Genomic DNA, 26,403 nt, shown 5'->3' with positions numbered 1-26,403 from the left:
CATCCGTACGCCACTTCTGACGCAAATCCTACGCAAAGATTTATAAATGAGGCCCCTGGACTCCATGGCTCTCACTTTGCTTATCAGGAAACACGGCCCTCTCTCTCAAAAATAGTTTTTTTCTTCCATACGTTGTGGTAACAGCAAGAAGGAATTTTTCTAAATTAAAAGCAAAGTGTTAAGCCCTGTCAATTAATTTACAATTTATACACATAAACACTGGGTCACGGGGGTGCCGGAGCCTATCCCAACCACTTGTGGGCGAAGGCAGGGGACCCCCTGGACAGGTCACCAGTCTATCGCCGGGTAGAGTGTCCACAATCACACACCCACGCATCCTCACATTCACACCTAGGGACAATTTAGATTAACCAATTTACCTACAAAGCATGTTTTTGGACGGTGGGAGGAAGCCGGAATCCCCGGAGAAAACCCACGCATGCACGGGGAGAACATGCAAACTCCACACAGAAAGGTCCCCCAATGATGTTCTAAATATGTCTATATATACTGTAATTCTGAAATTCTGATATAGTACTATTAATAATAGTAATAAGAAATATAAATTAAACTTCTGAACTGTTGTCCAAAATAATCCATTGTGCAGACATAACCAATATTAAACTCCACATGACCTTCTTCAGTCATCTACACTAGTGTTTTTCAACCGGTGTGCCGAGGCTCACAAGTGTGCCCCAAAAGATGGTCAGATGTACCATGGGGGATTAATTTTACATACATACTAATTCATTTTATATACATACATACATACTAATTAATTTTATATACATACAAAAAACAGTACACTGACCAAAAATATAAACGCAACACTTTTGTTATTGCTCCCATTTTTTATGGTATGAAGTCAAAGAAGTGAAACATTTTCCACATACACAAAATAACCAGTTCTCTGAAATATTGTTCACAAATCTGTCTAAATCTGTGATAGTTAGCACTACTCCTTTGCCAAGACAATCCATCCCACCTCACAGGTGTGCCATATCAAGATGCTGATTAGACAGCATGATTATTGCACAGGTGTACCTTAGACTGGCCACAAGAAAAGGCCACTCTGAAATCTTCAGTTGTATCACACAGCACAATGCCACAGATGTCGCAAGTTTTGAGGGAGCGTGCAATTGGCATGCTGATAGCAGGAATGTCCACCAGAGCTGTTGCTAGGGAATTGAATGTCCATTTCTCCACCATAAGCCGTCTCCAAAGGCGTTTCTGAGAATATGGCAGCACATCCTACCAGCCTCACAACCACAGACCACGTGTAACCACACCAGCCCAAGACCTCCACATCCAGCATGTCCACCTCCAAGATCGTCTGAGACCAGCCACTCGGACAGCTGCTGAAACAATCGGTTTGCATAACCACAGAATTTCTGTACAAACTGTCAGAAACCGTCTCAGGGAAGCTCATCTGCATGCTCGTCGTCCTCATCGAGGTCTCGACCTCGTAACCGACTTGAGTGGGCAAATGCTCACATGCGATGGCGTTGGAGAGGTGTTCTCTTCACGGATGAATCCCGGTTTATACTGTTCTGGGCAGATGGCAGACAGCGTGTGTGGCATCGTGTGGGTGAGCGGTTTTCTGATGTCAATGTTGTGGATCGAGTAGCCCATGGTGGTGGTGGGGTTATGGTATGGGCAGGCATACGTACTGTATGTTATGGTCGGAGAACACAGGTGCATTTCATTGATGGCATGTTAAATGCACAGAGATACCGTGACGAGATCCTGGGACTCATTGTTGTGCCGTCCATACAACATCACCTCATGTCGCAGCATGACAATGCACGGCCCCATGTTGTAAGGTTCTGTACACAATTCTTGGAAGCTGAAAACATCCCAGTTCTTGCATGGCCAGCATACTCACCGGACATGTCACCCATTGAGTATTTTTTGGATGCTCTAGATCGGCGTATACGACAGCGTGTTCCAGTTCCTGCGAATATTTAGCAACTTCGCACAGCCATTAAAGAAGAGTGGACCAACATTCCACATGCCACAACAGACAACCTGATCAACTCTATGCGAGGGAGATGTGTCGCACTTCATGAGGCAAATGGTCACACACCAGTTGTCTGAGTCCCCTGACCCCCTCAATAAAACAAAAGTGAAGATTTCTGAGTGGCCTTTTCTTGTGGCCAGTCTAAGGCACACCTGTGCAAAAATCATGCTGTCTAATCAGCATCTTGATATGGCACACCTGTAAGGTGGGATGGATTGTCTTGGCAAAGGAGAAGTGCTCACAATCACAGATTTAGACAGATTTGTGAAAAATATTTCAGAGAACTGGTTATTTTGTGTATGTGGAAAATGTTTCCCAACTTTGAGTTCATACGATAAAAAATGGGAGCAATAACAAAAGTGTTGCATTTATATTTTTGGTCAGTGTATATATATTTTTATATATATCTACACTTCAGCAGCAGTGATCCTTGAGATGCTTGGCTATAAGAGTAACCATGGGAGAAAACAATACCCACCATGGAAGCAACGGTTAGAGGCCAAAATCAAGGCAACTCGGAAAGATGTGAGTAAGCTGACAGAGGCTCAAAGAGGTACAATGAAAAAGCAAGTACCTAAGAGATATAGCCAGATGCCTATACCTGAAGCACTGGAAACTCCCAAACAAAGGATCCTAGCCTTGAGCAGCCGCCTAAAGAGGTACACAAGAGTCAATGAAGCCAGACGAATAAACGGGCTGTTCGCAACTCAACCTGTGAAAGTGTACGCTCAGTGGCAGGGTCAAAATAGCCGAGCAGACCCACTAAGGCTGGAAACTGAACAGTACTGGAAAAGTATATTGTAGAAAGAGACAGCACATAACAGTAATGCCCAGTGGCTGGTCTGTCTGAGAAAAGAACATAGCAACCTCCCTGAACAGAATCCAGTAACCATCACAGTGGCAGACATCCAAGAAAGAGTCTCACAGGACAGCACCGGGCCCTGACATGATACATGCCTACTGGCTAAAGAAGCTTACCGCACTCCACGAGCTAAGAGATGGGACTCACCCCGGATGGCTAACGGAAGGGCGAACGATCCTGATCCAGAAGGATCCCTCAAAGGGTGCAGTCCCATCCAACTACCTGCCAATAACCTGTCTCTCCACAACATGGAAGCTCATCTCAGGCATCATTGCAACCAAGATAAATAGGCACATGGATCAGTACATGAGCAACACACAGAAGGGCATTGCTAGAGACTCCAGAGGAGCCAAACAGCAACTCCTGGTCGACAGAACAGTCGACAGAACTGTCAAGACTGTAAATCACGACACACCAACCTGTGCACAGCCTGGATTGATTACAAGAAGGCCTATGACTCAATGCCACACACATGGATCACTGAATGCTTGGAGCTGTACAACATCAACAGGATTCTAAGAGCCTTCATAGGAAACTCAATGAAGCTGTGGAAAACCACCCTTGAAGCCAATGGGAAGCCACTTGCACAAGTGTCCATCAAATGTGGGACATACCAAGGTGACGCTGTCATGGTTTTAGGTTTTTCTGCGTTTGTGTTCAAGTTGTTTTTTGTTCTGTGATGTTTTGAGTTAACTTCCTGTTTAATTTTGTAGTATTTCCTGTTTTGTTGTCGTTTCGAGTTTTACCTTGCCCCATCAGTCCTGAGTGTTTCCACCTGTGTCCACCAGGACATGTGGCTTGGGAGGATTTTTGCCAGATGGAGGAGGAGGGGGTCGAAACCCATTGGACCCCAGACGGCTTTCAGTTTTCCGCCGCCGCCTTCGACGGGCGTCGTTTGGCTGTGAGGAGGGGCCGCCGTCGTCGCCACCGCCCCTCTCGATGCCCCGTTTTAGTTCCAGAGGTGGACCTGAAAGCACCCCAGCCCAGCTGCTGGCGGTGGGAGTCCGGCCTTATTATCTGCCGAGGGAGTTCACATCGGTTGTGGTGGTGAATGTTTATGTTCCTCCATCCGCCGATGCTGAGGCCGCCGCTGACGTCAGCACTACCACCGTTTCCCGCCTGCAGACACAGCAGCCTAACTCTTTCTGCATCATCACTGGGGACTTCAACCACATCAACATGGACAGAACGCTTGGGGACTTCACTCAATATGTGAACTGTCCCACCCGGGAAAATAAAACTCTGGATCTGCTGTATGCAAATGCAAAGAATGCATAGAGAATCCAAACTCCAGCAGGACAACATGAGGGCGGTGTGGTCTGGAATGAAGAAGATCACAGGATGTGGGGGGAGAAGCAGACCCATCACATGCAGCAAAGAGAGAGCTGACGAGTTTAACACCTTTTTCAATAGGTTTAGCTCTCTGAATGCCTCAGCCTCCTCCCCCCCACCTCCACCACGCCACCCCCCCAGCTCCTGCTGCCTCTCAACTATCTGACCTCCCCCCTCGGGAACCCCCCACACCTCCTCACCTTTCTCCCCCCTCTACACCACACCTACTGGGCCCGCAGTCCATCACCCCTCCCCCCAGTCCAACCACCCCCTCCCTCCCTGTTTGACTGTAACAGCCTGCCAGGTGAAGAGGCAGCTGGAGAAACTTAACCAGCACAAAGCAGCCAGCCCGGATGGCGTCAGCCCTCGTACTCTGAGGACTTGTGCTCACCAGCTGTCTGCGGTTCTCCAGCATCTCTTCAACCTGAGCCTCAGACTGGAGAAGGTGCCCCTCCTCTGGAAGACCTCCTGCCTGTTCCCCGTTCATAAGAAGACCTCGCCATCTCACCCCGGGGATTTCCGTCCAGTTGCCCTCACTTCTCATGTGAAGAAGGTGCTGGAGAGGCTGGTGTAGGCTCTAGTGAGACCGGTGGTGAGCTCTTCTCTGGACCCCCTTCAGTTTGCCTACCGGCCGCGCCTGGGGGTGGATGATGCTGTCATCCATCTGCTGCAGCGAACTCACTCACACCTGGATGGTGGTGGAGGCATGGTGAGAATCACCTTCTTTGATCTCTCCAGTGCCTTTAACACCATCCGGCCTTCTTTACTGGGTGATAAGCTGCGGCTGATGGGTGCTGGTGCGTCCACTGTCTCCTGGATCACTGACTACCTGACAGACAGGCCACAGTTTGTCGTACTGGGCGGAGTCCTGTCTGACGTGGTGCTGAGTGGTGTGGGAGCCCCACAGGGCACTGTGCTCTCTCCATTTCTGTTCACCTTATACACCTCAGATTTTCAGCACAACTCAGAGTCATGTCACCTACAGAATTTCTCTGATGACTCTGTGGTTGTGGGGTGTATAAGCGGTGGACAGGAGGAGGAGTACAGGAGGCTGGTGGACGGATTTGTGGAGTGGGCTGGAGAGAATCACATGCTGCTCAATGTGGACAAGACCAGGGAGATGGTGATCGACTTCCGGAGGAAAAGGACTGTCTTACAACCCCTCTGCATCCTGGGCAAGGATGTAGAAGCGGTGGAGGAGTATAAATATCTGGGTGTGACTATCGACAGCAGACTGAGCTGGAGGAGCCACAGCACTGCTGTGTACAAGAAGGCCTGCAGCAGACTCTACTTCCTTAGGAAGCTGAGGTCCTTTAATGTGTGCAGCAAGATGCTGGGGATCTTCTACCAGTCTGTGGTAGCCAGCACCTTGTTCTCCTCCGTGGTCTGCTGGGGATCAGCATTGCAGTCAGTGACACCAACAGACTGAACAAGGTGATCTGGAAGGCAGGTTCTGTCATTGGCTGCAAACAGGACACCTTTGAAGCAGTGATGGAGAGGAGGTCCCTGAACAGACTCCTTTCAATCATGGACAACCCTGAGCATCCTCTCCACCCTCTTCTGAACAAACAGTGGAGCTCCTTCTCTAGGAAGGAGGCTCAGACAGCTCCGCTCCAAAACTGCCCGGTACCAAAAGTCATTCATACCCAATGCAATAACCCTGTACAACAACACACAATGCAAAAGATAACCTTTGCACATTTTTTTTTTATTATCTCTTTATTTAGTTGTTTTCTATTTTGCACATTTCTTTTGCACATTTTTTTACTTGAACTGTTCTGTAAATACCTTTTTAAATTATAATACCTTGATGTCTGTATTTATGCTAGATTTTCTTGTTCTTGCTTTTTTTTACTTAATTCTAAGTCTTTTTTTCCCTCTGCTGTCAGTTGTTATGGTGACGAACAAATTTCCCGCGTGTGGGATCAATAAAGTATGTCTGATTCTGATTTATTTATCCCTTTGGGAGGTTCCTGCATGGAAATTGACATCTTCATCGCATACAGCACTATTAGACATACAGTACATGTAGGAAATAGCAGTACAGTAATCAGAAAAGTAAAAACACAACATGGTGTATAGAGATGATTTTTATTTTCTGGTCTGGGAATGCTTTGAGATCCTCTTGGAAGGTAGAGAGAAGTCCGGGTTTCATCCCGTAAGTAGTAGATGGATGGATAGTCTAATGATGGATTTTAAGTGTCCAGAACTGCATTTGTTAATATTGCATTCATAAATGTGTGGTACTGTGACGATTCTTATGAGCCGATTGCACTGACCTAAAGACAAAACTCCAACTTTTTTCTGCAGCATGATCAGCTGTACACGTGGGCTGCTGTTAACCAGCCTTCCCACGCCCAGGATCCTCTGGAAGGGAAAATGCTGAGTCTCATCAGGGGACCCTGTCCTCCAAACAGGGCAAGTGGAGATAATCTGGCTGGATCCAAGTCCACAGAGACAGGTAGAATTAACTCTTTTAGTTCCCCTATAAAGACCTACTCCAATGTTTTTTTTTTTGTTTTTTTAACATATTTTTGTGGCATTTTTCCTGATAATGGAGGACATCAAAATTTATTATGCAATTGCAAAGTATTGCTGAGTATTTCCTTATTTAAATCATTGTAAAGCAGAGCAGATGTAAAAAAAAATGCAAATGGAACAAAGAGAATATTTGTTATGTAGAAAATACGCCGGATGGGCCACACATCCCCTTCTCCGCTCCATTCTGATGTATCCACTTGTAGATAAATAGATCCACGTGCATCTCTGTTTTCTTCGTCTAAGCTGGCATCTGACTCCAAACTGCCAGTATTAGCTCCGTTATTGCTTGCCTTTTTTGGTTGGGGTTGTGAGGTGTGAGAGGTGAATTTAACACCTTTAAAATATCTCAAAAAATTATCAGAGCTGGTCTTTAAGGTCCTGGTTAGTGTGTAAAGTCATAAAGTTGTGTGGTGATTTTAGTGCTCTGAAAAACAAAGACATCTGTGATAAGTTACAAAAATCAAGAATGTTCTTTCTTTTGTCTAAAATTTGTTTTCTTGTGCGGTGTGCAGGGCACCATGAAACCATCATAAATGTGAAGGAGCAGCTGAAGGAGCAGATGGCAGAGGTCAGTCTCTCTACTCATCTCACAAGGAGAAGTGAAAATATATTTTTAAAGACACAATTACTGTCAGACTTCAAATCTGTAAATTTGGCTTTGTTTTCTTCTGTTGCATCTCTTTTCTTTGAGATTTCCTGCAGAAGATTGTGTCTTTATAGGAACGGATAAAAAAAAAGTTTGGTTTTGTTTTCTTTTATGGGTATTTCAGATTGTTCCTTTTGGTTTATCTCTATTGGTTTATCAGCAGGAGCAGACCTCCCACCCAACAACAAAACTGAAAGAAAAACATGTGAACGTTATTCAGCAGCTTGAACAAACTATTGAGGACCTCAAGACCAAGATTGCAGAGCTCGAGCGACAGCCCCCCCTGCTTGACAAGGAGAGCATGACCCCCCCCATTCTCACGGACAAGGAATGTAGGGTTGAGGATGTCCTGCTGAGGCCATCATGTGACGCTCACCTGCAAACTGAAGCAGCTTCTTGTTTGAGCTGCTTTGAGGCCAAATCAGTTCAGACATCGCCCTTGGAGGAGGCCTTCAAGTTCACAACTGCCTCCAGTGAGGTGGTCGGAGGGTCCCTGCAGGGCCCAACCCCACGTTCATTTCTGCAGCCCCTTCCACAGACAGGCCAAGCTGGTACCCATCCACCCGCACCACCCCCGCCTCCACCTTTACATGTAGTTCCACTCTCAACTCCCCCACCACCTCCTCCATTACCTCTAGCCCCACTCCCAGCTCCTCCACAACCTCCTGCCGTAGCTGGTGGTTTGGCTCAGCCTCCTCTACCACCTCCTATACCTGGTTGTTCTGAACAGCCACCACCGCCACCCCCACCACCCCTACCACTCCTGGTTCTACCTGGCAGCATTGCACCACCTCCACCTCCTCCATTACCAGGACTTGCAGGCCCTTCTCCCCACCCTCCGACAGCTCCCCAAAGCTTTTGTCCTCCACCTCCCCCTCCTCCTCCAGGAGTCATTCCTCCAGCTCTTCCAGGAACTCAGGGTTTTCTGCCCCCTCCCTGTCCACCGGCTCTTTTCTCTCTGGGTTTATCTCAGGAGAAACCACCCAGAAAGGCTGTGGTGGAGCCCCCGAGACCCATGAAGCCTCTGTACTGGACCAGAATACAGCTACACACCAAAAAGTAATTATGGTAACACAAATTCACCACAAAATCACAAAATGTCACAGATGGTTTTCATCAAAAAGTGAGACAGGATCAATGCACGTAGAAGTAGGTCCACACTTTTGTCTCTGCTTTCCCCCAAAATGGAGATCGGAAAAAAGGTGATAGGACTAGGGGTGTATATTGGCAAGAGTCTGGCGATATGATCCATATCCCAAAATTTTACCAAAACATATTTTTTCTATTTTTTAAATATGACTTTACTCTTCCCGAATTTCAATATGTCTTCCATTGTAATAAAATGGTCAAATTCAGTTTATTTAATGATCACAATGTTAAGCACTGCAACTGTAAGTTGCTTTTACCACAGCAAATTCATAGTGCTTTTATTTTGGTAACTAAAGATATAGGAAAGGAAAAGTCAACATTGTTTGATTTCCATAATAAAATATTTTTAGTATAAGAAAAAACAAAGAATGAATGTGCCTTAACCAATAAGTTTGTATTGGGAAATAAAGTGTAGTTTATTTTCAACATGGCTTAATGCAGCATTTCCAGTGCTTTTAAACGGTTCAGGAGCCTGAATGGTTGTACACATCCCTCTGATCGATCAGGTCACTAAACTAGAATCTATTGGTGGGAGGTTCTGCAGAACTTTATCCCGCTTTGCCGATAGCATTTAGCTGATGCAAAGTGCATTAGCAGCTGTGCAGCTGCACTGCTTCTCTCGTATTTATCCGAGCCGCTAAAAAGCACAGTATTCCGCGTTTTTATATGTTACTGGCAGCAACATGGCACAAAATTCTGTATGGTACCCATCCCGAGTAAAAACGAAGTAGTTCATGTCTCATAAAAACAAAACAAGCTGCCTCTAGCTGAGGTCTTCCTGTTGTCTTGTGTGGTGTTGAACTGCTCAAAGTGGCTCCATGTGCTCTGCTGCCAACTAGCGGTCGGAGGGTGAAGTGGAAAACAAGACACTAAAGGACTTTCAGAAATAATTAGAGAAATATCGTCCTGACAGCATTTTGAATCGATACGAATATCGCCAAATGAACTATCGCAATATTTTGCCGAATCGATTTCTTTCTTACACCCCTAGATAGGACTTTGATCAAAACAGTTTTATTTTTCAAATGTTCTCAGAAGATCAGGCCTTTGTACTTTCTAAGAGCTGCTGTGTTTCAGGGAAATCACTTCTTCTCTGGTGTGGGAGACAATTGATGAACCGAATGTGGACTTTGAGGAGTTTGTGGAGTTGTTCTCCAAAACAGCTATGAAGCAGAAGAAACAGCCGCTCTCCGACACGATCACCAAATCCAAGGCAAAGCAGGTTAGTTCGGATGTCCTTTACATGAGGTTTCACATGTATACACAAAACCAATAGGCATTGGCTTAATCTCTTAATGACCTGAGTTTAAAGAATGAGAGGGATCATATAAAGGGATGTCTTTGATCCTGTCCATATTGATCTCATCCTAAAATGTAGTTAATCTCTGATTTGGGTGCCCTACTGGACATCTGATATGTCTTTTTAGCTTCAGAGGTCCAACCCTTCACTCTGCAGACAGAAGGATGTTGTGCATAAATGATGTAAAGGTTTTGAACAGATCCAGGCAACAGCAGACTTTTAAGCACATGGACTGAGAAATGAACAGTGGAGCTTTTTGTAAACCACCTGTCAAATAGAGAGGAGCCGGTTTAGCTCGTGCTGGTTTGCGGCGCCTTCCGTCCGTGAAACCAGGGTTCTACTCCGGGCTGCTCCCTGTTCCCTTCTCTACCTCTGTGCCGGTTCCAAGCCCGGTTTGAGAAGGTTGCGTCAGGAAGGGCATCCGGCGTAAAACATTGCCAAATTTACCATGCGACTTGTTCGCTGTGGCGACCCCTGATGGGAGAAGCCGAAAGTGGAAGACCTGTCAAATAGAGAACTGGTGACCTCCAATCTTATAGGTGGTGTTCCTTCAACGCTTTTCTGTTCTTATTCAGTCATTTTTGACAGCTTTTTGGGCAAGGCTCAATTTTATTGATGAAGCTAAAATTACAGGGTGTGTAAGAAGCAGTTTCTGAACAGTTTCAGTGTGAAGCTGCAATTTACACTCCAAAAGACGTTTTCTGGGGTTTTCTTTTTTTGGCAGTTGCAGCATTTGACCTTTTTAAAAAATGAAAACTCTGGTGCTGCCAAAATCATATTTATTCTGTGATGATGATGTGCAATTTGCAGACAGATGAGGTCCCACCTTCATTGTGAAATGCATATGTGTGTGTGTTGGAATGTATATTTTGAGGGGTAAAGGGTTTGTGTACTAAGGGGGTGCAGTTAAAATTGGCGGGTAAGGCACTGAGATGACAGCTGCTGCATGCTGGCAGTGATGTCCTAGCACCCTCCCTACCAAGGGTCCTACATGTCTGAGGTGCAATTAAAACCGAGAGGATGAGAAAGAGAGTAAGTTCTCCCACTTTCATTGACATTTTTGTTCTTTGTCATTAAAGCTTTATGGCAAAAGCTCAATTTTATTAATGAAGCTAAAATCTCAGGGTATGTTAGAAGCAGTTTCAGGACAGTTTCACTGTAAAGCTACAATTTACACTCCAAAAGTCCTGAAGTTTTATGGGATTTTCTTTTTTTGGGCAGTTGCAGCATTTGACCTGTTTAAAATAAAACTCTGCTGCTGCCAAAATAATATTTACTCTTTGATGATGATGTGCATTTTACTAATTTGGGACACCAAAGTATATGACAGAATTTCCACAGGTGCAGGTTTCTTCTTTTCTTTCAACTCCTCTCTAAGGCGATTCATGGGCATCTGAACTGTCCACCCAGAAAGAAACCTAACTGAATAAAAGACAGTCGTTATTGGGAGACCTCCCTTTTGCAAACTGGTAATTGTTTTTCCCAGTCATCTCCACCATCTAAAAACAATTTGTAACGTCTGCCTAAGTGTTTGATTGAATTTCACAACCAATGTGACACTTTGAATAGTATAGCACAGTCCATGTGCCTTAAATGCCCAGTTCCTGGCTTTTGACGATGTCCAAATGTTGTAGGGTTGTTGGTGGGTACAGAGAAACTTCCATCTGGAGGTGATAAGAATTCTACAATCTGATGAATGAGTTGGAGACGGCAGCACATTTACCTCAAAATGATGTTCTGTTTCCCCCGGAAGGGTTGTAGACATTGAAAACAAAAATAAAAAGACTGTGTTTTCCAGGTTGTGAAGCTCCTCAACAACAAGCGCTCTCAGACAGTTGGAATCCTCATGTCCTCCTTGCATCTGGACATGAAAGACATCCGGCATTGTGAGTGTCTCTTCCCATTAAGCATTAATACTAAAAAATGGACAGACAAAAGATGATAAAATTTTTACACCAACAATTTTTTTTTGCTTGTTTCTTAGCTGTTCTGAACTTGGATAACACTGTTGTTGATCTGGAGACTCTGCAGGCTCTGTATGAAAATGTAAGCAGAAGACAACATTTGTAAGATTACGGAGTGGACACCCTTACTATCCTGTATATACATAGTCCATAAGGGCTCTAAAATGACCTTTGTGTTAATTTCATGCCATGAGCATGGATTATCTTTTCATGAGAAAGCAGTTGGTCGCAGAAGGTGTGAAGATATTTCACCTTAAAGGGGAGCTCTGACCATGATGGGATGCTGCCTAGATCCACTTTCTACCTGTCTGTTTATACATAAAACCATAAAAAAGGAAACCATAAAAAAAGGAAACGGCTATTATCTTCTTGACTTGTATTGCAATGGTTTATCTCACAGTCTTGTCTCTGTGTCAGAGAGCACAGCAAGAAGAGCTTGACAAAATCGATAAGCACATGAAATCTTCTCAGGGGAAGGACAACGCCAAACCTCTGGACAAACCTGAACAGTGAGTAAAGGCTCATGTTAATAGGTGATTGTTCAGTTTGATGGTGTCTCTGAAAACACAACTATGTGACATTCTGTTCAAATGTGTATTTCATTAGATGAAGCTTTACAGTTCCCTGTGAACATGAAGCAAGCCTATCTGTTGGGTTTTTTCAATTAATCTGTTTGTTTGTTGAAACAATTTAAACTCAGTACCAGGTGCAATCCTTTGTGGCTGATGCGCTCTCCTCTGTGGAAGCTTACTCAGGAATGGACTATTTGAAATTTTCCAGTTAGGTTTGGTATTGCTGACTTCTTCTAAGAAAAACTTTTAGCTTCCTAGTAATGATGCTGTTCTTAAGAATACTTTGTTCTGCTTTCAGAGTACCTGCTGCCAAATTTCTTTGTGTTTTGATGTTTTTTTATTTAACAGATTTCTCTACCAGCTTTCCCTGATCCCAAACTTCTCCGGCCGACTCTTCTGCATCCTCTTTCAGTCCAGCTTTTCTGAGTGCATGACTTCCATCACCAAGAAGTTGGACACACTGCAGAAGGTGTGCAAGGTGTGTAAGAGTTAACAGGACACCACGTAATGCAGTTCACAGCTAGTTTTAAAGTGTTGCAGGGGGCAAAAAGAAGAAACATGAGGAAATTATCATTAAGAAATAAGAAGCATTAAAAAAAAACCTGTTCTAGAGAGAAAATCAGAAGATAAAATTCAGTTCTCAGCTTCTAAGGGGCAGATGATTGTCAGGTGCAAGGTCACAGTGACAAGGTGCTGGTTCAAATTCTTTCTGGGTCCAACCTGCACTGAGGTTGCAAGTTCTTGTCATGCACAGACAGCTGTGATAGGCTCCAACTCCATGAATGCACATTAGTAAAGTGCAGGTATAGAGTTGGACATTTAAAATGTCATACATAGTTATAGAATAATGATAAGATTAACACGATAAAAAAAACATGCTAATTGGTCAGTAATTAATTATTTGCTATTAGCGCAATAATTTGACACACCTAAAAAAACTTTAAAACACTTTCACAAACTGAGAACATGTGGTTGGATAAAAGTTATTTCAAACTTCTGCAGGCCTTGCAGGACAGTGAGACAGTGAAAAGGATTCTGGGCCTGGTTCTGGCGTTTGGTAACTACATGAATGGTGGAAATCGAACCCGGGGCCAGGCTGACGGCTTCAGTCTGGACATTCTGCCTAAACTCAAAGATGTAAAGAGCAGTGTGAGTAACTGTTTTCTCCGTGGGTTAGTCAATGGGTTAAGTTTTAGTTCCTGTTTGGTTTGACCGCTGCGTGGGTGTCAGTGCAGTAGGCTGCACTCATACTAAGCCAAGCTGAACCTGTTTTCCCTTTTTACTATTAGGACAGCACCAAAAGCCTTCTGTCGTACATCACTGCATACTACCTCAAACACTTTGATGAGGTAACTGTCCATCAGTGTCCCTCCTTCCACTTCATGCCTCATCTTATTACACAATGTCCCTGTGTGTGTGTTTGTATGTGTGCGTCCACGATTCAGGATGCTGGCAGAGACACATGTGTGTTTCCTTTGCCGGAGCCTCACGACTTGTTTCAGGCCTCCCAGATGAAGTTTGAGGATTTTCAAAAAGACCTGACTCGACACCGCCGAGACCTGAGAGGTGCACACACTTACACACGCACACCCACACACAAGCTTTCGCCTTCCCACATACACACACACACACACACACACACACTTGGGTGTCCACATCATTGAATGTAAATAAGAACTTGATTGAGTGACCCCTTACGTTCCACACAGGAAATACCCAAAATCCTATAGACTTCTATAGAGAATTAAACAGCTATTATTCAGTCATAATATTTGTCATACTTTCATGTCATACTTTATTGCAGGTTATTCAAGTTACAAACTAACCAATCAGGTGCTTTAGTAAGAGTATGCTGGCAACTAGGTCCAACATTCAAAACATTTGATTGACAAATATCTCTTAGCTTGCTTTCAAGTGGTAGGGATGTGGACTTCCAACAAGCTCACTCATGATTGGTGAGAGTGGTTTGCATAGAAACGCTTACTCAGACCGACTTGGACCAATTACTGCTGCCTACTGGTGGTGTTTGGTTCCAACATGGAGGCATCCATATTTTGAAAAAATGGCAACTGGATTTACTTTATTTGGCTGGAGCCAGAAGTAAGATGTTTTTTTATAGGTGACATTACACTCCCTTGATCCATTTCTCTTATACGGTCAATGGTTCTCATACACACCCACACTTACGCAATTACAAATTCTTCATTTTCATATGGTCACCTTCCCAGTTCCTCGTGGGCATAAAGTCCAGCGTTCGTCTGACTTCTGTTCTTTCTGTTGATACAGCATGTTCAGCAGAGGTGGAGAAAGTGTGCAAACTGTCTGATCAAGACAATCTACAACCATTCAAGGACAAGATGGAGGACTTTCTTGCACAAGGTGATTAAACACAGGTGTCTTTGTTTTAATAAGGAAACTTTTACACAAATGTGAAATGTTACCACCTGATGACTGGCTGTGATTACACCAGCATCCTTGTTTTGATTTAAAAAAACACAAAACGTTTTTAAGCTGCTTCTGCACAGAAGCATTAACATTCACACGAAAAAACATAAAAACATATGTTGAGAATGAACAGAATCATTGTGTTAAGCTTAACAGCTTTCCTAGTTATAAACTCAAGGTAAAAATTTTACTCTGCATTTATCAATGCCTGCAATGTCCCTTTTAGCAGAATAACCCATCACACTATATAATGTAGAACATAAGGTGAACATACTGTTTTATTTTATTGACCAGCCTTCCTTATCTATAACTTTAAGGAATTGTTTCAAATTAACTACTTTCATAGCATACTTAAATGTATATAGGACATATTGCTCAGTACATGAAATCTATTTTAGTGTGAATCTAATGCAGTTTTGAGACATCCAGAGGGTGTCTCGGTGTTCTCCTTAAAATGCTTTTAATGGTTGTCAAAGAGAATGGTTGGCAGGTAGAAACAGCTGTAGCCTTCACTGAAGGAAAGTGTATGTAGACACATGTTTTACAGGATACGATCTCAAGATTGGAAGCAAAGACAACTATGAAATGTGGAGAAAGGGCAATTATTGCTAATAGGTGAAGTTCAAAGGAGACAGAGAAAAATTATGTTATCTGCTGTCTGATTACAGTGCTGCACCTAATTTTCCTCATATAGTGCATGGAGATTTTGAGAAAATGCTGATAAGTTTTCATATAAACTTGTAACTTTCATTAAATAAAATAGAGTGTGAACTCAGCACAAATCTAAACTGGAGAAAGATCCCTCACTTCAGTCTCTGTAACAGTAATACGACAGTATTCAGGAAATTCCATTATTTCCAGGTGCTCTGTCTTCATTTAAACTTAGAGAACCTTTAATGGTTGGATATGTATACCTCTTCTAAATTTGTCAGAACAAACATATCTCTGAGGTTTGTTCTCTTCCGGATAGGAAGAGCTTTATAGAGCTTTACACTTGAAGAAGTTCTTTTAACAGCATAGATAAGTGATCTGCAGGCTCTAACCTCCTCATCATCTTCAGCTCAGAGTGACCTGCAGACCCTTGAGGCTCAGCTCAGCAGCACTCAAAAACTGTAAGATCCCCAGTCTGACTACAGTCTCCCTCTGACCGTTGTGTGCTCATTCAGTGACACATCTGCTGCTTCCTTTCAGTTTCCTGGAGCTTACAGTGTTCTTCTCAGTGAAACCCAAAGCTGGAGAGAAGGAGGTCTCACCCAACACCTTCTTCTCCATCTGGCATGACTTCTCCTCTGACTTCAAAGAACAATGGAAGAAGGAGAACAAGTCTATTCTCAAGGAGAGGTACAGTCGGCATTTGTCCTCTCCTTTAATTTCTTTGTTTTGATCATTTCATTTTTGCAGACTGAAAACATTTCTGTTCCATCTGGTATAAAATGGCCTGTCTTACTTTATGAATCTTGTTTGTTGCTCAGCTTATTTTCCTGCTCTTCTGTTATTCAGGTTAAAAGCAGCAGAGGAGTGTTTCCGCCAGGCCAAGGAGAAAGCTACCTATAGCGTTAAACCCAAGCACGCTACTGGCATTGTAAGTTCCGGTAGTTTTGGGATTTTACTGCTCCCCAGAGGCCAGAGGCCTGATTCATAAAGATCTCTAACCACAAAAAGCAGGTGGAATTGTGCATACTCAAGGCTAAAAATAAACATATGTGGTTATAATATATAAAAAAGCTGTGGAAAAAGACTTTAACATAGACACATAATTGTGAGAAACAATCAGGTTTTTTACAGCAACATTTGGAGACAATTAAGACTTGAAGCTGTGTTCACACCGTCCTCTACAATGAAAAGTCTACGTAAACATGCATAAATGCCAGTTTCAGGCTTCTGAACGCAAGAGTTTAAAACTTGCTATGCACATTTTTAAGACAATTTTAGGGCTTTACATATAGAAAATGCACATGAAGTGCCAGCCGTTTAACCATTGATCATGGAGGAGAAATGAATAATCATGGCTTCTGCCCTGCCGGAATTAGATGACACCAAGTCTTTGATATGTTGGAATAGTGAAAGGAAAAAACCTGGAGCATGATTTACGAGATTTGCACCACTTCGACATTTCGCACCAAGCCTCTTCCAGCTGTTGGTAGTGTTCTTGAATGTGCATCACATGCGCTGTGAGAACACAGCATTGGAGCCTTAGAGTTGTAAACCTGAAGGAGTGACAGTGAGCACAGTAAAGAACAGCTGTGAACGAAAACATATGTTACATCTTTTAACAGTTGTTTTAAAGTGTCATGCAAGAAAATAAAGCCACAATAACGTTTTTTGGTAACACTTTATAGTAAGATTCCTTAACAAGCTTTGTTAACACATTAACAAGCATTATAATAGAATTTTTAGGGTCTTGGCAAGACATTTATTAGTACAATTAGTCTAATAAGGTTTATTAAATTACTTAGTTAACGCATTTACAAGCATTATTATTAGGATGTTTTTAATATGCTTATGATATATTTATTGGCATTATAGATGCCTAACAAATGTGTCAGTGTTAATAAGCTTAATAAGATTTATTAACAATCTTTGTTAACAAATTAGGTAACGCTTTCTTTTACAGTACTGTACTTACAGTGTATTTAAGTGGTATTTACATGGTACTTATTGTGTAACTACTGGGTACTTACATGGTACTTTTTATGGAATTTACTGGGTACTTACAGTGTGTTTACATGGTACTTTCTATGGTACTTTACTGGGTACTTTTTGTGTCTACTCTGTACTTACATGGTACTTACTGTGTATTTATATGGTACTATTTGGTTCATACCTATGTGGTACATACTGGGTATTTATAATATTCTTACTGGGTATTTACATGTTGTGCAAAGGTGTCTTTTATGGTACTTACCACATGTAAGAACAAGGTAAGTACAAATAAAGTACCTTGACCTTTAGGTCTGCACTCGCTGCATGTTTCATGGTATTTACCATGAATTTACCACAGAAACTACCCCTTAAGTACACTGAAACTGTACTGTAAAAGAAAGTCAGCCCTATTTCCACTCAACTACATGGTACTTTCATTACTAAATACTGGGTATGTTCACTTGAATATTACTTAGTACTTACCCCTTAAGTACAATGAAACTGTACTGTAAAAGAAAGTCAGCCCTATTTCCATTCTATTACATGGTACTTTCAGTAGTAAATGCTGGGTATGTACACGTATTACCTTCCTGTGCAGTGTACATACATAAACACTTGGTATTCTGACCTTACCAAATGAGACAATGCTAACTTGTTGGTAAGGGTAAAGTAACTACATTGTAAAAACATGTTCTGCCCTGATTACTTCTTGTAACATGAGGCAAGTTTAAAGAGAAACAAGACAGCAGTGAAAACCACAATCTTTAATATGATACATGTCTGCAGCATACAAAGTGTCATCACAATGAAACATGTTTTAAGTACAAAACAGTGCAAAGGAGCATTCCAAAAAACACATTATTGGCCTGAGGGTCGTGCTTTTTGTCCATCCAAATTCTTTCAGCAGAGTTTGGTAACAGTGCAGGACTTCTTCAGGGTTTGTAACTGCAAGAAAATTCACAATAAAAGCTCAAATGAAAATAAAAAGCATAACGACTTTGATGAAATACAAAATAAATTTTACCTATTTAATCATTTCTGTAATGAGTTTGTTAAATCTCTGTGTAGTCTTTATCGCTTTGGCTGTAACACTTGAAATCAATCAATTATCCTCATTTATAAACATGATAGATTATTCACAACTTTAAATTTTAGTTATATAAACAAGAACAAAAAAGAAATCAAAGACAAAAAAATCAAAATTGCCATAAAAAATATAATTTGTTTAGACAAAGAATGACAAAAGTAATGTTTTAATTGCCAATTGCTGTATGTATTTCTTCTTTATAAATATTATTCGCACCTACAATTTGCATTAGCATGAAAAACATGGCAGTGTAAAAGAAAAGGAAAAAGAAATAAATAAGCAATTTCAAATCCAACGCAGTTATTCAAAAAAATATGTTTTAATTTTCAAACAGTTACATTCACTTTTGGGTGGTATTGTTGTCTCTATCATATTTGAAAATAAATAAATAAATAAAAATAAAATAAAAACGGCGAAAGAAAAGAAAATGCAGTTAAACTCTTCATTAATGTAAATAATATGTCCACTTGGTGGATTTAACTTACTTTAGCTTACTCTCCTGTGGCTTCACGGATTCGTCTGGGATGTCTTCTTCACCATAGCTGATCTAAAGCGGTAAAAAAACGGAAGTACGTCATCATTATTTTAAATAAACGCCTTTCTTTGATTTTCCCAGAAAGACGAGCGCTCAGTCAAACGAGCACAGAACAACAGACTTTATCATTTAGGCTACATGCTTGTTTTACAGGTGCCTCTCTCCTGGTAAGTAACAACAATGTTTGTAGATTTTCATTACAAACTTTGAAAATTAAAACATTTTGAAATAACTGAAATTATTGCAGTAACGTAGACATGCTCTTACGTCACGTTTTAAACACAGAGATAGCGGCTTGAAATCACGAGGTTAGCTTCTTTATAAAGTTTGATCAGTTTAAATATTTACATGTAATTTATCCAATATTTAAAAAAATAAAAACACTGGCTTACCTGCCAAATGAAGAGAGATTCAAACTGTTGCGCGCGCCTCGAGGCTCTCCGGATTAATGCACGTTCACTTTGGGGGAGTTGTGCTGCATTCAAGTGCGCTGGGAATTTGCAATTTTACTCGCCCCGACCTACTTAACAAAAACACACACTCTGGGTGTTTTTAGTATTAAAAGTAAATATTTAGCCTTGTTGTTTTACATATTTTCCTGACATATATAAAGTTCATTTTTAGAACAATATTTAAAAAAAGTTAAGTTTTGAATAATTTATTATCATGTTTATAAATGAGGATAATTGATTGATTTCAGGTATTACAGCCAAAGCGATAAAGACTACACAGAGATTTAACAAACTCATTACAGAAATGATTAAATAGGTAAAATGTATTTTGTATTTCATCAAAGTCGTTATGCTTTTTATTTTCATTTGAGCTTTTATTGTGAATTTTCTTGCAGTTACAAACCCTGAAGAAGTCCTGCACTGTTACCAAACTCTGCTGAAAGAATTTGGATGGACAAAAAGCACGACCCTCAGGCCAATAATGTGTTTTTTGGAATGCTCCTTTGTACTGTTTTGTACTTAAAACATGTTTCATTGTGATGACACTTTGTATGCTGCAGACATGTATCATATTAAAGATTGTTGTTTTCACTGCTGTCTTGTTTCTCTTTAAACTTGCCTCATGTTACAAGAAGTAATCAGGGCAGAACATGTTTTTACAATGTAGTTACTTTACCCTTACCAACAAGTTAGCATTGTCTCATTTGGTAAGGTCAGAATACCAAGTGTGTATGTATGTACACTTCACAGGAAGGTAATACGTGTACATACCCAGCCTTTACTACTGAAAGTACCATGTAATAGAATGGAAATAGGGCTGACTTTCTTTTACAGTACAGTTTCATTGTACTTAAGGGGTAAGTACCAAGTAATATTCAAGTGAACATACCCGGTATTTAGTAATGAAAGTACCATGTAGTTGAGTGGAAATAGGGCTGACTTTCTTTTACAGTTACAGTTTCAGTGTACTTAAGGGGTAGTTTCTGTGGTAAATTCATGGTAAATACCATGAAACATGCAGCGAGTGCAGACCTAAAGGTCAAGGTACTTTATTTGTACTTACCTTGTTCTTACATGTGGTAAGTACCATAAAAGACACCTTTGCACAACATGTAAATACCCAGTAAGAATATTATAAATACCCAGTATGTACCACATAGGTATGAACCAAATAGTACCATATAAATACACAGTAAGTACCATGTAAGTACAGAGTAGACACAAAAAGTACCCAGTAAAGTACCATAGAAAGTACCATGTAAACACACTGTAAGTACCCAGTAAATTCCATAAAAAGTACCATGTAAGTACCCTGAAAGTACCGAGTAGTTACACAATAAGTACCATGTAAATACCACTTAAGTACACTGTAAGTACTGTACTGTAAAAGAAAGCGTTACCACAAATTAAGAAGTATTATTATTGTTTTGGGGTTCTAAGACATTTATTAGCATTATACAGTAGATGCCTCACACAAGCCTAAGTGTTTATAAGCTTAATAAGTTTTATTGACTAACTTAACAAATTAATAGGCTTTATTAATGTGTAAGGTGCTAGTAAGATATTTAGCATTATAGATGTCTTGCAACTACCTGAAAGTGTTAATAAGATTCAATAACATCTAAAGTCAGACTATTGTCTTCAAAGTCCATATTACTAAACTGCTTACAAGCAGCAATGTATTAATTAACTTTGTTAACAGTTTATTAAATGTTTTGTACCTCATCTAAAGTGAGGATGGTTTTTATCACAAACAACCACAAAGCAAAAAGCTTGTAAAAAGAACTTTACAACATTAAAACAGACTAAACATACGAAACTCTTTCTGTAAAAGAAATATAATAAATTAATTCAGACAAATTAAAAAAAACAAAAAAAAACATAGGGACCAGTGTTGGATGACTATAGCATCATAGCTAATAAGGATAAAGTATTAGCATCTATCCTGAATGAAACATTCATTGCAAATTCCATTACCAGGAGACAGTTCTCAGCATTCAATGACAACTGCCTTCAGCCACTGTTGCCTCGCTTTCAAATCCACTGGAAAGTTGCACAAGCCAGTAATTTTTGAAGACTGAAGGCAATAAACCTACAGGAGCCATGCTAAAGCTAACACGCTAACGACCGACCAGTACAGAATCAAAGATGGGCGGGGCTTTTTTTGTCACCTGTGTGAAAGCTTAGAGTAAGTCCAAGAGGCCATTTAATTGGCTGAAAGGAGTCACAAAGAAAACTCTTTAGAAATCAAAAAAGAGAATCCCCCCAGAACTTTCTACTTTGACTCAGACAAAAGTGTCTGTTTTTCTTATTTTAACCTTGTACAGTGACCTTGGGTGACCTGAAAGGCGCTTGAAATAAAATGTATTATTATTATTATTATTATTAAAAGTCTCTAGAATCGCTAATACGTGGTCAGCTGGTCCTTTAGTTTGTGTCTGACATCATGCGGACCTGTAGCATTGCTTCAACTGCTGTTCCATCTTGACATTTTAATATATTTTTCCTCAAATGAATCTGTTTATACGAGCAAGGTGTCACTAAAAACATTTTGATGCAAATAAATCTGTAGTAAAGATTCACATTAAGCTGATTCAACTTCTCTCTCCACAGAAAGCCAAACTGGGCATGAAGATATGACTTGAGGACTCCATGTACCAACTACTTACTGTGGCGACCAGCAAGTCAAAATTTTAAGACAGTCACAGACAAAACAAGAAAAAATGAGAGAAGTGGGACGGAACACAAATTTCAGTGGCAGTTTACAACGGAGGTTGACTTCAAACAAATACAAAAAAAAACATATTGAACTTCGATAAATGCTGCTGTTAAATTCATTACAGTCCAGATAAGTCCAATAAGGCCAGATTGTCTTAAATGTATAGCAACCTAAATACATGCCCAATGGATTCAGTTTATAAGCGTGGTCCCCATTCTAAAAAAAATGTAGGGCAACAAAGGAGCATGAAAGAATAAGAAGAAACCTTCAATCGAAGCAATTTCAGAAAGATTGACCATCTGCAGTGGTTGGTTGGACTCAGAGAACTGGAACAAGGCAGACAAACCCCAAAAAACAAAGGTACATCTCTGGCTAGACAAACATGTGGGTTAGTGATTGCAGCGGCGAGAAAACAGGAAACATATGGGCAAAAATAAAAATCCCTAGAACATCTGCTATATGACATGGACATTTTAATTAACCATCGCAATAGTGAGTTTTAATAAAATCTTTAGTTCTTCACAGTTTAACAAATGAACAAATTCAAGCCTTGGGTTGCAATTTCCACTATTTACAGTACAGTATATTAAGATTTACAGGAAAGCATTATTGATGCAACTTCAGAGATCTCAAGAGGACAAAAGTGAAAAACAATTAGGGTTAACTGTTGTTTCCCTGTTTTGTAGTCATAGATTAATTAGTTAATGTTAGTTTGTTTCCACCTCCCTCGTGTGTCCAATATGGTCTTGTCTTGTCCTGTCTATTAAGCTTCCCCACTGTGGCAGTGAGGTGACTGAGTTTGATCAGGTCTCTTTAGCTTAATGTCCCTTGTCTGTTTCATTTAGGCTGCATTTATACTGCATGGTTCAAGTGACCCAATTCCGATTTTTTCCTCTCATGTCGCACGGAACGGATATGACCAGTGAACGTGTAAGCAGGACAAAAGCGCATGGATTCCGATTTTCTCAGATCGGAGACAGGCCTCACTCATATGTGGAAATAAATCGGATACGAATCGGATACGTGCATTTGCATGTATCATGTTAGCAGACAAGTTATATATATGTTCTCCAGTAAATGCAAGTCGGACGTCAGTGACGTCATCTCAGGTGGACACTACCACCTGAGACCACATGAATTATTACAAGTGCGATGGAGGACGAAGGTTACACACAGTGGAGCAATGCAGAGGTTTCATGCCTCTTAAGTCTGTGGGGTGAAGAGACAGTGCAGGCAAAAATGCAGGGTTGTTATCAAAACAAATTTTTGTTTGAAGAAATTTCAAAAGATATGGGGAGGCATGGTTTTAAGCACTCGTGGCTACAGTGCCAGCGTAAGATAAAAAGCTTAAAATGCAAATACAAATCGGTAAAAGACCACAACAATAAGAGTGGAAATAGCCGTGCAACATTCCCATTCTTTGATCAAATGGAAGGCATTTCGGGTGACAGGCCAAGTTGTCGACCACACGAATTACTGGATAGCCTCAGAGAAGATGATGTGCCTTGATCAGTGGACTGTGAAGAGCCGGAGTGTGAGGACAGTAACGTTACAGGTAAGGGCAAACTGAATTCCTTTTTTAATGTATTTTATGTTTTTAATGTTATTTTATTTTATTTAGATTAGAAAAATATGTAAGCAATTACAATAATACAGCTAACACCATTCATTACAAACAAAGTATGATTGATAGCTAACATGAATTTATAGTTAGATGAATGCTTCAGTATTATATAATATGCTATAGGCTATTACTTCAGTTGTTTATATAGCATTTAAATTTTATTATCATATACTCAAGACAAACGTAATCACAGTTCGTCATACTTATTAAGAGTAATCTCTGATATATTTAGTTCACGTCAGCCACTTTTTGGAATTTTAAATGTCAACATTGTTCAAATAGATGAGTCCCTGACATGCCACAGACCACCTCAAGTGAGACCAGTTCTTCATACAATGAGAGAGCCTCAACCAGCAGGTGAACCACAGAAGGACCTACAAGAGCCTCAACACCAACACCTTCCTCTAATCAACCGGACCGTAGTACACCAGGTAGAATAACTAATTATTTGTATAACTATAATTATAATTTTTGTCTTTTACAAATAGGTCATTTCATTTTCGTTCACTGTGTTAAGTACATATTTTATTTTTATAAAAATAAATATTACAGCAATAAAGCTATAATGTTATTGGTTAACACTCATAATGTAGTACTTGATAAAGCACTCAAAAAACAAATAGCTCATTATCGAAAACATTTGTCTTATTACAGGTGCACCTAGCACACGGCGTTAGCTTAAAAACAAGCTTTAATCCAAAATGGATGTTTTTGCAAAGACAATCAAAGAAGCCCTGTCTTCGGCAGATGACACTGAGCTACAGCTGAAATTGCAAGCTGCCCAGCATGCCCACGAATTGAAGATGACGACATTGTTTACACAATTTCTTGCAGGAGGACCATCGTGCCAGCCATCACCTCACCCAGGCCATGCCACAGGTTCAAGCTATTTCCCAGATCAGGTTCACCCACGTAGGTTCAGTCAAAATTCTTCGCACCCAGGTCGCTTTACGCATGATCACACACGCCCAAGTGTCACGGTGCCTGGCGGTCTCCTCCCCCCTCCAGCTCTGCCCTGATGTTCCTGATTGCCACCAGCTGCCATCACTCTCCTCATCATCTTCTGTGGATTCAAAAGGAGATCCAACGCCACTACTCGACGCCAGTTTGTTACCCCTTATGGTGACTGTTCTGGTTCTAGCCTCGTTACAGCTTTGTTCCAAGTCTCTGGCTCTGACTCTGACTAATTCTTTGTTCCTTGTCTCAGGATCCTATCGCTCACGAGTGACGGCAGCACGGACCTTCCATTCTACGCCTCAGGAGAACGGAAACCCTCGGCAACCGCTAACCGCTTCAAGACCCTCCAGCCACGCCACAGCCACGTCTAATAGGGACACTCTTCAAACCAGCCATCTTCACATCTGGACAAAACAATAAATCCTTTCTCATCATCCACTTACCTGTCTTCCTTCTGGGTTGCAGCATCTGGGTTCCTCACCCTTGTGAAATCATGACACCAAGTTATTACCAAAATGATGGCCACCCCTGTCCCCCCTTTTACCAGGATTATGTTTCTGCTGTTCCCTCTTACTATTCCAGATAATTCTCCATTCGTTTCAGAGAATTGTTCACCACTCCTACCTGCTGATACACAATCTCCAAATATCTTCACCACCCTTCAACCTCCACCCTCTAAACAGGGCAGCATCTGCTCTAAGCCTGTCAGTCCCCCCAATCCAAATTCAACAATACCAGAGTTACAGTTTACATCCCCCCTGCCTTCAGAGGATGAATAGTAATTTTGAAGTCGTCTTGTACTCTTTTTCTAGTTTTTGATTTGTCTGGATTATGTTATACGTTGCTTACAGAATGTCAAGTACAGATTAGATTATAGTTCTAATTTATTTATCATTTGGAAGAGCATTTGTTTCTTATTGTAATGTGTATAAAATGTTTAGTACATACACAGACTGGAAGATTTAAATTTTTTTGAACAACAGTGAAAAATAAAAACAAGTACAGCATTAGGACTGTTGTCTTATATTTTATTGAATTGTTTACATTTATTGTTGAGCAAAATATTGGGTCTCCCTGATTCTTAGGGGCTGGATGTCTGCAATGCCCAATGGGTCAACATCACCTGGTGGTACATCAGGGGGTCCAGCTGCACTAGGATCTTCACTGTAGGCCTCATTGTGTTTTTCACAGATGTTATGCAGTGTGCAGCATCCGGAGATAACTGTGGGGACCAGTGATATGTCCACATCAAGACGTTTTGACAGGCACCTCCAACGACCTTTTAATCTTCCAAATGCACACTCCACCGTCATTCTAGCCCCGCTTAGTCTCTTGTTAAAATGGTGTTTAGTCAGATCTCCAGTTTCCGGGTAACCCTTCATTAGCCAGGACCGAAGTGGGTAAGCTGGATCCCCCAACAGCATGATAGGCACTTGTGTGCCCTGGATCTCCTAAGTGGTCTTTGGTCATGGAAAAAAACAAATTACGTTTGCTGAAGAGAAATACTGTGATGATGACATTACTGTGCAAATCAAGGTAAATGTTTGTAATTATA

General features: G+C 41.0%; 1 protein-coding gene and 2 long non-coding RNA genes across 8 annotated transcripts in view; 2 read left to right on the top strand and 1 right to left on the bottom strand.

The window, feature by feature from the left end:
• Window positions 1-25,858, top strand: part of LOC101170259 (formin-2) — a 54,634-nt gene extending 28,776 nt beyond the window's left edge. Inside the window, exons 4-23 of one of the 6 annotated variants that reach the window (XM_023949327.2) lie at window positions 6,525-6,675; window positions 7,268-7,323; window positions 7,562-8,460; window positions 9,628-9,772; window positions 11,649-11,736; window positions 11,835-11,896; window positions 12,232-12,323; window positions 12,735-12,864; window positions 13,389-13,535; window positions 13,676-13,735; window positions 13,832-13,952; window positions 14,673-14,765; window positions 15,892-15,943; window positions 16,023-16,172; window positions 16,332-16,413; window positions 22,162-23,822; window positions 24,174-24,322; window positions 24,726-24,803; window positions 24,900-25,013; window positions 25,099-25,858. In XM_023949327.2, coding sequence (XP_023805095.1) covers window positions 6,525-6,675; window positions 7,268-7,323; window positions 7,562-8,460; window positions 9,628-9,772; window positions 11,649-11,736; window positions 11,835-11,896; window positions 12,232-12,323; window positions 12,735-12,864; window positions 13,389-13,535; window positions 13,676-13,735; window positions 13,832-13,952; window positions 14,673-14,765; window positions 15,892-15,943; window positions 16,023-16,172; window positions 16,332-16,413; window positions 22,162-22,188 — 2,355 coding nt within the window. In that variant the 3' untranslated portion in view covers window positions 22,189-23,822; window positions 24,174-24,322; window positions 24,726-24,803; window positions 24,900-25,013; window positions 25,099-25,858. Of the gene's footprint in view, window positions 1-6,524; window positions 6,676-7,267; window positions 7,324-7,561; window positions 8,461-9,627; window positions 9,773-11,648; window positions 11,737-11,834; window positions 11,897-12,231; window positions 12,324-12,734; window positions 12,865-13,388; window positions 13,536-13,675; window positions 13,736-13,831; window positions 13,953-14,672; window positions 14,766-15,891; window positions 15,944-16,022; window positions 16,173-16,331; window positions 16,414-22,161; window positions 23,823-24,173; window positions 24,323-24,725; window positions 25,014-25,098 lie in introns of all 6 variants that reach the window. The other 5 variants (XM_023949328.2, XM_078937766.1, XM_023949326.2 and 2 more) reach the window with 5 other exon arrangements.
• Window positions 18,224-19,570, bottom strand: LOC144987941 (uncharacterized). Its single transcript, XR_013651628.1, has 3 exons — window positions 19,489-19,570; window positions 19,047-19,108; window positions 18,224-18,419 (listed from the first exon to the last, which is right to left on the bottom strand). It is a non-coding gene; the product is annotated as an uncharacterized LOC144987941 (long non-coding RNA).
• LOC144987942 (uncharacterized) lies at window positions 19,163-20,139 on the top strand. The gene is made up of 2 exons (XR_013651629.1): window positions 19,163-19,263; window positions 19,944-20,139. It is a non-coding gene; the product is annotated as an uncharacterized LOC144987942 (long non-coding RNA).
• Window positions 25,859-26,403: the final 545 nt, after the last annotated feature.

The sequence above is a fragment of the Oryzias latipes genome, chromosome 19, assembly GCF_053564925.1.
Source record: "Oryzias latipes strain Hd-rR chromosome 19, Olatipes_Hd-rR_3.1".
NCBI lineage: Eukaryota > Metazoa > Chordata > Actinopteri > Beloniformes > Adrianichthyidae > Oryzias > Oryzias latipes.
Note: the sequence above shows the minus strand (reverse complement) of the source record. Positions and strands in the feature narration are given on the sequence as shown.